The sequence below is a fragment of the Gymnodraco acuticeps genome, unplaced genomic scaffold (assembly GCF_902827175.1).
Source record: "Gymnodraco acuticeps unplaced genomic scaffold, fGymAcu1.1, whole genome shotgun sequence".
Classification (NCBI taxonomy): Eukaryota; Metazoa; Chordata; class Actinopteri; order Perciformes; family Bathydraconidae; genus Gymnodraco; species Gymnodraco acuticeps.
Genome location: NW_022990058.1, coordinates 1400 through 12407, shown reverse-complemented (window position 1 = coordinate 12407; position 11008 = coordinate 1400). Strand labels below are relative to the sequence as shown.

The 11008-nt window shown below is 40.8% G+C and overlaps 1 protein-coding gene across 1 annotated transcript; it reads left to right on the top strand.

Moving 5' to 3' along the window:
- Positions 1-178: 178 nt before the first annotated feature.
- b4galt3 (UDP-Gal:betaGlcNAc beta 1,4- galactosyltransferase, polypeptide 3) lies at positions 179-10797 on the top strand. The gene is made up of 8 exons (XM_034216044.1): positions 179-459; positions 1043-1126; positions 1211-1757; positions 2331-2566; positions 3379-3569; positions 4178-4300; positions 6462-6566; positions 7545-10797. The coding sequence occupies exons 3-8, from the start codon at positions 1472-1474 to the stop codon at positions 7891-7893; spliced, it is 1290 nt and encodes a 429-aa protein (XP_034071935.1). The 5' UTR covers positions 179-459; positions 1043-1126; positions 1211-1471; the 3' UTR covers positions 7894-10797.
- Positions 10798-11008: the final 211 nt, after the last annotated feature.

The following is an 11008-nucleotide window of genomic DNA, read 5'->3' as shown; positions in this document are numbered from 1 at the left end:
ATACATTTTTGCTGTGTAGCCTAGTGGGCGAACCAATTCTATTTTACGCTGATAATCATAATTCATTTTATATGAGCAAATATGTTTAGATTAATCCATGAATCATCATCAGTGATACGATATCATTTTCAAATGTGGCGCTCAGCACGTCACCGCGGAGCCCCTTCTCCCCCTGATGGAAGGATCCGGTGATCAGCCGTCTTTCGGTGAGGCTGCAGCGCGCACTTGCCTGTGTTGACACCGGACGGATATGCGGCGATGCTCTTGCGTGTGAACGCGTTTGCAGCGCTCTCTAGGAAGCAGCTACGGAGAGATTTCGCCTCAGATGAGAGATTAGGAGGACGAGCCATCAGCATCCCAGGAAAAGGTTATCTTTTAGTCAATCTGCTCGGTGTCAGCGGCCCATCGCCTGTCAGAGGAAGCCGGGGGTTGGATTTGAAATGTCGCAGGGATATGCTGGTGAGTCGGCTGGTGCGCAGAGCTTCGGTGCAACCTATCATTTAATTCAGAAGCATCCTTTGTGGCCGACTGGAGAAATAATGCAGACAGTGATCCTGTAGAACAAATGTTATTGTCATATTTGGTGACGTAAATATTGTACGTGAGAGCCTGAACAGGCCTGGCTATATGTTGATAGGCTAATCACCTGTTTTGAAGGCTATCTGCTCTGATAATCATGGCGCTGTATTTGCTCCTCTGTGATCTATTTTTAAATAGCAAATGGATTCTTGTTTCCTGTCATGATATTCAACATCAGCTCCAGTAATGAAGCCACAAGGCTTGCTATAGCATGTAATTGTTTGGACAAACAGAGACATGTTATGTTGGATTAATTTAATCTGCAGCTATCAGCGTCCCTTCCGTATAGAAGCAACATGGAAATGTCACTGCTGAAAATAAACCATTCTAAATTAAGAAGCCAACATGACATTTGTTTGTAGCTGCTTGTCATTCTGCAGCTTATAATAACCCACAGTAGATAACATACTGAGACAAATCTGCTCCTGCATTGTTAATCACTTTTCTCTTCTTTTTTTTACAGAAAGCTTAAAGATGAAAGGAGGCAGAGGTGGAGTGAGCCCCTCCTGGTCCAGGACAGGTTTTCATTAGACCTTTGTGAAAGCAGGTACCCAGCATATTTTATTGTTATAAAATAATGAACTCATACAATAAATATCATAACATATAGATATTATTTTTTCCTTCTCAGGGACGGCTGTCCAGGAGGTGATGGAAGTGCAGACTGTGCTTCATCACTACCCATTCCTACAGATGGACACTCACCTCCTGCACACCTGAGCCCACACTCAGTGCTGTCTCCTTCCCCTTCTCTCCTTCTGCCTCCCCTTGCTCATCCCACCTCTCCCTCCACCCTCCTCATCCCGTTACTTGCTTCCCCCTCCCCACCACTTCTTACAACCCTCCATCCAATTTCCCCCGCGTTTAAATTTCACCCTTCCTCTATGACTTTATGATGGCGTGCTACGGACGCTCTCTGGACTCTCCGTGCACACTAGCCTTGCTGGTGGGCTTCCAGTTTGCCTTTGTTCTCTATTTCTCTCTCGGGGGCTTCAAAGGCTTGGTGTCGGTCCTGGTGCATACCACAGACCCGGAGTTTGATTACTCTCGACCTCACGACGTCTATACCAACCTCAGTCATCTGGGAGTACCGCCTCCCCCGCCTCGCAACTCGGGCACTGGACCCCCTGCCACAGGCCCCCCACTGAGAGACTGCCAGATCCCTTCACCACTGCTTGGTGAGAGAGTGAGAGGTGTTAAATATGTGCTGTTAAATGTAACACGTGCACAGGGAAGCGATGTGTGTCATTTTGAGCAGGCAATCAATATGCCGGAAACTCTTGAAAAAAATATTTGTTCCTGCAAGCCTCCACAAAACATCAGTTCACAAACATTCACACAACTATAGTATATTCCAAGTCTTATTTGTTCTGTCATAGGCTCTTTACCTCTGAAACACTTTATGTTATTTACTCTAAAACCTTACTGTTTAAAATCTTCCGCTTGAACAGTGTATTTCATTTTAGTAAAAATGCATGAGTTTGGAAAGTAGTGAACATAACAAAATATTGAGACTCCGATTATACTGCACAAGTTGTGTGTTTGTAAATAGATGTTTTGATATAGTTTTGTGGTTGTTAAAGGAGACCCTTATTTACTTATATTCACTTTTGAATTCTTCGTTCACCGGGGAGGCATGCAAGTAAAAATAAATGTTTCTTTAAGAATTCAAGGTAACGCAGGATGAGTAACTGATATACAAACTACAATTGTATGGGTCAAGTATTCACACTTATCCTTTCCTCCTGCAGTCGGACCTGTGTCTGTCAAGCTTTCCTCTCCTCTGTCTCTGGAGGAGATCAAACAGAGGAACCCGTTAGTGTTGCCAGGCGGACACTATCGGCCACCAGACTGTGAGCCTCGCCACCACACGGCCATAGTGGTGCCGTACCGGAACCGGCAGATCCACCTCCGTGCTCTCCTCTACCATCTCCACCCTTTCCTGCAAAGACAGCAGATCCACTACAGCATCTATATAGTGCAGCAGGTCAGGTTATGCATGCGTTTGTGTTGTGTGTGAATGCTGGTTCCAAAGTTTAGTATCAGTATATTTTTCAGAGTGAATAGGTTGCATCTTATTAGAGTCTTGTGGTACCTATCTTTATTCAATTCAATTCAAAACCTTTATTTATCCAGGTGAAATCCCATTGAGATCATTGATCTCTTTTTCAAGGGAGACCTGCAGATAGACATATTTATATACATATAGGTTTGGTTTAGTTTTGAGATATACACTCCAAATGTGTCTTAAATCTCAAACAGCCATTCCATTCCAGTGCCTGTTTTTACTCAAACACATACCTATAAATAGTCAAACCAGATAAACTGATAATGCTGCACTGGTCTCTTAATTTGTCCCAGAGCTGTATGTCTCTAATATTCCCTATATACAATGGATGAAAATTGGATTTATTTTAGGGTGCTTCTTGTGTTTCTTTCAAAAATGTCAAAAGGCCCACTGTGTCTTAGGTGTCCTGGTTACTCTGGATAATTCACTGTTAAGAAAAATAACTGCTTTTCCCTGAAGCTACTCCTATTTAAGAAACACTGAATCTCACAGGCAGGTGTCTTTAAACCTTAGCAAAATAAAAGCAAAAGGATGTGCATGGCTAGATATATATTTTTTATGTCGGCTAAGTTGGATTGACTGAAAATCCGAAATAACTTCACTGTAGATAAACTGTAACCATAGCAGCACAGTGTGAGATTATTTACTCACACAATGTGTTCTCTCATCCTGTATTTGTTTTAGATTTATTCATTTATTTGTGGCTGTGTCTCTCCCTCTGTCTGCTTCAGTGGGGGAACAGTACTTTTAACCGAGCCAAGCTGCTGAATGTTGGGGTGCGAGAGGCGCTCAGAGATGAAGACTGGAGCTGCATCTTCCTGCACGATGTCGACCTGCTGCCCGAAAACGACCACAACACCTACACCTGCCACAAACAGTTCCCCACACACCTCTCTGTGGCCATGGACAAGTTCAGATACAGGTAGCAGCAGCACAGTGTGTGTGGATGGACTTTAATATTCAAGGTCACCTATTATGCAAAATCCACTTTTTCATGTATTTTATGCTAGAAAAAAACATGTGTAAAGAGATTCTGAAAGTTTCAGGAAAAAAAGATTTGCTCACTTTTTGTCCTGATCCATTTCTATAAAAACCTGTCTGAAAATGAGCTGATCAGATTTTGGCCACTTTATGATGTCATAATAATTGTTTGGCTTGTGTAACCTTTAGCCAATCACCAACCAAGGTAACCCCCACCCCACCTTATCACCTGAATCTCCTCCTAGAGCACCATTGTGTTCTTTTTAACTACATATCTCTCAGAGGGGCGTGGGGAGTGGCTCCTTATTTTCATTTAAAGTAACAGACAGAGAATCAGCACTTTTGAAACAGGGCTGAAACAGAGGGGATTATGGGATGCTACAATGCATGATCTGTTTGGTATTTCGAGGCAAACACTTCAGAGACATGTTTTTTATATATCCGACACCTATAATATATTGATGAAAAAGAGTATAATAGGAGACCTTTAATGTTTTGTGCAGAAATAGTCGTTTTTAAGATTGTTCATTGGTAATGTGACCCTCCCAGGCTGCCGTACACACAGTATTTTGGTGGAGTGTCAGCAGTGACCCCAGACCAGTACATGAAGATGAACGGCTTCCCTAACCAGTACTGGGGCTGGGGCGGAGAGGACGATGACATTGCTGCCAGGTAAGGAGGGTGGAGATGTCCACATCCTGCATGGTGACAACACTAAACTGCATGTTGACATGTGAGATGTGCACGGGGGTTTAGCATCAGAAATACACGCGCAGCTATTTCATCTCCTTCGCTTCTTATATTTACTTTGCTTAACTCATTCTGTTGTTTCTCATGTTTACAGTTTATGTACCACATGTTTTCCTTTTCTTTGACTTTTCTTTATGTGTCCTAACATCGTCTTTCATCTTCACGTCCCCTCCCACTGCTGTGGCTTTGCTGTGTGTCTCTTGGAGTGGGCTCAGTGAGTATGTTTGCATGGACTAGCTCACAGATTTGGGCTGGGCTGCATACTTTAAGAGTTTTTTAGGCAGTTTTGATCTCATTTCTATGCTGCGGTCCCCTCTCTTCACTCTCTGGCTCTTCTACCATTTGCTACTCTGTTTTGAGAGTCATTCAATGAAACAAGGAAACAACATTTATAAAGCTTGCACTAATTATTACATGAAACAAAACTTGTACATTTATCCCATACCTGTTGTAAAACATTGCCTTTTGTGCATGCTGTTTGCAACTTAAACAACATTAGTCACCCCATGTTTTCATTGACTTAGATAACTGGGGTGTACACAAGAACCAGAGATGGGAAAAGGGAACCACAGTGTTTTCCCCGCCTTTTGGCCATAAAAGTATGTTTTCCTAATACATCAATTTTTACTGCTTTTAAGTGTATCCCTTAGAGCAGTGGTTCCCAACCTTTTTTCCCAAGAGCCCCCACAAATGACTCCTGTTGGAAGCTGCGCCCCCCTCCCACACACACACACACAAGGGGGGGGGGTGCAACCGCGGTAATTAAAGTTTAAAAGTCTCAAAAATGCTACAACTACTGTCACAAACTAGATGAATGTGAAATGTGAAGTATTTTGTTAAAGGAGGATGAAAGCGTAATTAAGGAGCACTATTGGAGTGACTTTGATGGTTATTGGACTCAGGATGAATTCATTTGGATTCCCGCTGAATGAAGAAATGAAAGGACGGCGCGGAAGTGGAAACAATTCACAAAGGGATTAAACTGTTTAAAACACGTGCTCAAAGTAAGCCGGATTTTGCCGATGTGTTTATGTGGATTCAAAAGTCGTAAATAATCTACAAAATGGAGGAGATCGATCTGATTGGAGCAACTGTGACAAATAATCCAACTGAAACCGGCATGGACAATGACTATGTTTTTAAAAATGCGCTTATCCAGAAAAGCCCGGTTTGGACACTTTACGGGCAGAAGAAACATTTCTATTAAAGAAAGAATTATACATTTCTGTCTTTTTATGCCTTTAATAGCTACTAACTTGAATTGTTATTCAAATTAATTAATCAATTATTTTTTATATTTTATTGTAACGTAGACACAAGGCTTTTAGTGACAATCATGTATTGCTTTACAATTATATGTAAAAAAAAAAAAAAAAAGTCTAAATATGATATTTGGCCTCAAATCATCTGAGGCCTGGCGCCCCCCCTGCGATCTTTGGTTGCAGGTTGGGAACCACTGCCTTAGAGCAATGGTTCCCAACCTGGGTGTCACAGTTGCTCCGATCAGATCGGTCTCCTCCATTTTGTAGATTATTTATGACTTTTGAATCCACATAAACACATCGGCAAAATCCGGCTTACTTTGAGCATGTGTTTTAAACAGTTTAATCCCTTTGTGAATTGTTTCCACTTCCGCGCCATCCTTTAATTTCTTCATACAGCGGGAATCCAAATGAATTAATCCTGAGTCCAATAACCATCAAAGTCACTCCAATAGTGCTCCTTAATTACGCTTTCATCCTCGTTTAACAAAATACTTCACATTCATCCAGTTTGTGACAGTAGTAGTAGCATTTTTGAGCCTCTTAAACTTTAATTATCACTGTTGCGCCCCCCCCCCTGTGTGTGTGTGTGGGGGGCGCAACTTCCAACAGGAGTCATTTGCGGGGGCTCTTGGGAAAAAGGGTTGGGAACCACTGCCTTAGAGGCTAGAGTTACTAAGGTTGAGTATTGCTTTGTATTATAGAACATATCATAAATAGTAAGGTGCCAGGCTTTGTTGATATTATCCAGACACAGTTTCTATGCCTGTGAAGGGGAATCTTGTGTTCCTGTTGACTCTTGTTTTGTGCTGCCGATCCAGAGTTCGTCTGTCAGGCATGAAGATCATGCGCCCTCCAGTGGCCATTGGTCATTACAAGATGATCAAGCATAAAGGAGATCGGGGCAATGAACAAAACCCACGCAGGTACATATGTACACACTCGCAGATGCACTCACACATATTATGTAAAGATATTGACATATTATATGTATTATAATTATTTGGTCAACTTGTTTTTGGTCAAAACTTTTACAATAATGTTTTTTCTTTCCTCGGGCAGCATGCTTATTTGTTGATTGTTGGTTTTTGACTTAATGGGAATTACGCTTGCAGTTACAATTAGATCAGAAGATCAGGTCACTTTCATGTCAGTCCATTAAATATGAAGCTAGAAACTGTTAGCTTAATTTAGCAATAAGACTGAAAACAGATGGAGACTGTTAGCCTGCCTCGGTCCAAAGGTAACAACATGAGCTAACCAGCACTTCTAGAATTCAATAGTTAACACATTATATCTCTTCTGTTTAATTGCAATAGAAACAGACTTTTGTTTAAAAGCCAGGCTGGCTGTTTTCCCCTGTCTTCATGCTAGTTAACCATTTCCTGGCTGCAGTTTCATTTAGCACACAGACATGAGAGTGGTATCGACCTCCTCATCTTATTATATGCAACTTAACATAATTCCCATTATGTAAAACTATTCCTTTAAAGCAGTGTTTCTCAAACTTTTTCACACCAAGGACCACTTAACCAATAAAAAAACACTCGCGGACCACCTAACTCCACAAATATCCAAAATCACATCGTTTTTCTTGAACAGATTACAAATCGCCTGGAAATGGTACAAACAAGTGGCAACATGTGTGATGAAGGTGTTGCGCTGGGCTATATCATGCAATTGAAAGTTAAACTTAAGCTCGCTCCATTGCGGAGATATTCCCACGAGAGTGCGGAAAACTTAAATTTATTTATTTATTTAAAATGTGCAATGTTACCAATATACTCACGGACCACTAGGGGGCGCTCACGGACCACCGGTGGTCTGCGGACCACACTTTGAGAAGCACTGCTTTAAAGTTTGCCCCTGAAACACAACCTGTGGTACTTTGTTTATCTTTCTAGATTTGACCTTCTGAAAAGGACCAGACTCAACTGGCGCTCTGACGGCCTCAACTCTCTGACCTACGAGCTCCTTTCCAGAGAGCTGGAGCCTCTCTACACCAACCTCACCGTGGACATTGGAGAAGACCCCCGCGTGCCCCAGGGGAAAGCACCCATCCCTGTGAAAACAACAACTTCCATTCATCAAAATAGCAATAGCAATTCTGGGGACGCAGCCAAACAGGAGAAGAGGCAAGAGAGCAAAGGGGCAAACGTGACTGTGGCCAAACCTGCTGCTGAGAAAACACAATCTGCCAAGTCAAAGGCGGCAAATCAAACATCAGTAGGGCAGACAGGTGTGGTGAAATAGGACGAGCTGTATAAGAAATGGTCTGCATCACATCTGTAGCATAAAGTGGCTTCTTCCTTGATTTTGATCTGAAAAACAAAAAGCAGTGTAGATCTGTTCTGTTGAGGAGGAAGAGGAAACCAGCTTTCTGTACTCAGTGCAGGTTAGGGATGGTTGTAAAAGGATCAAATGAAAAAGCCCTTGTTTTTTCTTCAGGGGTGCCTTTAAGAACACGCCGGAGTCACCTCTCGGTTTATCATCCACTGAATGTTACTCTGGCTATCGTGAATGACACACACCTGTGGCTCATGACTTGTATGCGGCCAGGAGACAAATGGTGAATAACTCAGTCTTACCCATGTAGAGGTCCAAAACAAACTAAATGAAAATGAGACAGCAACTATATCAATCTCTGCTCTTTTCCAGACATTGCAAGTCGTAAGCAACCCATCTGCTGCCAGCAGCTTCACACAGTTTGCTCCTGAAAAACTGCTGCTGTCAGTGCACTCCACACACTGGTGGGTTTGTGTTTCTGTGCCTTCTCACTTTTATGCGCGTTTTATAGACTGGTATAGTTGCTTCTAGACTCTGACCTGGAGTTAATTTGACCTTTCCTGCCCTACAGGAAAATGTAAGACAGCAGGGAGGCTAAAGCTGATCCTAGATCGGGACAAACGATTTGTTCCAGGACTGCCGTTTTATATTTGTGTGCATAGATCAAGCGCTGACAAATTCCATAATTATCAGACAATTCTAGAGTTTATATTTATATAGAGAGACTTTATTATTTGTTTACCGATTTGTTTTCCTTAGTCTGGTACCTCTCTCTCTCTCTGACATTTAGTTTATAGACAATCAAATCATATGGCAAGATAAGTCTGTATCTAACCACACAACATAGTGAGGAAATATTATCATGACTATCTGTACACCTGTCAGATAAACATAGACTTGGCATGATAGTTGTTGTCTAGTTTGACTATACTCTTGATACATGGATATCTGTGCTTCTGATATTACCTGTGATTTTTATTATTTTTATTATAGATTAGTCAAGTTTGGAAAAAAAGCAAACTTGCAGACAATACTCTAGGCAGGAGACTACACATTTGCCAGTTTCAGATTGTATTTTATTAATAAAAAAAGGTAATAGTTACAATAAAGCACTGTGTATAGATGTAGGTCAGCCCTAAACCGGAAGGCGTGATGTCTTCGCAGAGGGTCTCAGTATATTATGAAAGACCCTGGTGCTTTTAAAAGCTATAAATGAGTGTCCGTCTTTATTCACTTGAGTGAAGCGAGTGAAGCTTTTGTATCTGGAAGGAAAGGAGACGAGGAAGAGGGAAACATGTATGAAATGAAATATTTCATAATTATATTCTGAGGGCTGACAAATTAGGACATGCATGTAGGTAATTTATGTTGACAGATCATTATCATCTACTTTTTATATCTCAGATATTCACCCCCCCATAATATTCATATGGAATGTATTATTGAGTTTAGCTTTAGTGAAGGGAGAGCTAAGTCTGTGGATGTGGACTTAGATCTGATCACTCATAGGAATTGTCTTGCTGCTATTAGACAGGGGAAATGGTTACCTGTATGATTAATCAGCTTGAAAAATGACATATTGTGATACTAATGTTCTGGTGTGGAGTTGTGTTTTATCATAGTTGCAATGTATTACTACTTCTAATTTGAATGTATTTTATTCATTTATTAAGTCACTGATAGAGATTAATGCACAAACGTGTTTGTGTATCTGTTTTAGTGTTTGAAACACCCCATTACATTGTATATCTGATTATTTATCCCTTTAAACAATGTCTCCACGTCTTTTATGTTAACATAGTGCCTCATACAATTAGTCCATGTTACTGAAGGGCTGAAGGCATACTGCTGGGTTATGTGTGAGCGCCCTCCAGTGGCACAACATTGCATAGCGCCCACCAAATGGAACCAAGAACTGAATGAAACTGCAGTGTTGTGACATGAATGTTAATCATTAATGTTTGCCATTCACAGGTTTCAGCCAATCAAATCTTTGCATTGCTCTGTGTGGGGGGGGGGGGGTTCTCGTGTGCGTAGTATCACATGATTGATCCTTAAAGGAGTAGAGCAACTCTCTGATTGCACTGGCTTACACAACCAAAATCTACATGTTTATGAATGGATATAATAGTTTTATAGAGGAAATCTGTCTAGTTTAGGATAAAATGATACTGTAGGGTTTTACAAACCAATACAATGAGAGATAAGGCCTGATTTGTAAGCTTTATATACATAATAGTTTAGTTGCATATCAATAGATAATATATTCTCCATATTTCATATTGCCTGGGACAATGCCTGTATGACATGAAGCAGCGACACACTGAAAGCTTTTAAGGACGTAATGTTATCTCGGCAGAATAATCAGCATACTGCGTGCTTATCTGGAGATTGTTCTATATTTAATAAATTGGCTAGTTTTTATAAAGATTGTTTTCGCATAAGTGTTGGAAATCTATACTGTGTAGTTATATGCAAGTTCAGTAAAGAGCATTGGGAGTTCATAACACGTTTTTTTTAAAGCGTTCATTTGATCACAAGGTTATTCCCTCATTAGACACATGTTTGAGAAGTGTAATTACAGAGAACCGTCTGACAAGGATGGGATGTTTTAGTATTCATGGCAAATGAGACGTAGTTAATACACCACATTACTTATGATTAAGCACCGTGATATTTGCATCATGCAATGATACTTGTCGTCATCTTAAGTTGCCTTATTTACTGACCTTGTCTTGAAGATGAAAGTGTGTGTGTGTGCTTGTGTAATGAGCAAGGTCATAAAAAAGGCAACCAAAGCAGTGATTTATGATGGACAGTGTTGTGACAGAAAGCAAATATGTATACCAATAAAAACACATAATCAAAAAATGTGTTTCTCCCCATATTTTGTTACTGAATCTATTTATGCGATGTGAGATTACACACACTTAAATACACACTACATTATAAATACACAGAGTGATGCACTTATCCTCCCACAACACTCAATGATACGCTCTTCACGAATACAGATGTTACTATTTTGATGAATGCCTCCACAGCTTTACAGCAGAGATCATAGTCAGGCTTGTTGGTAGAT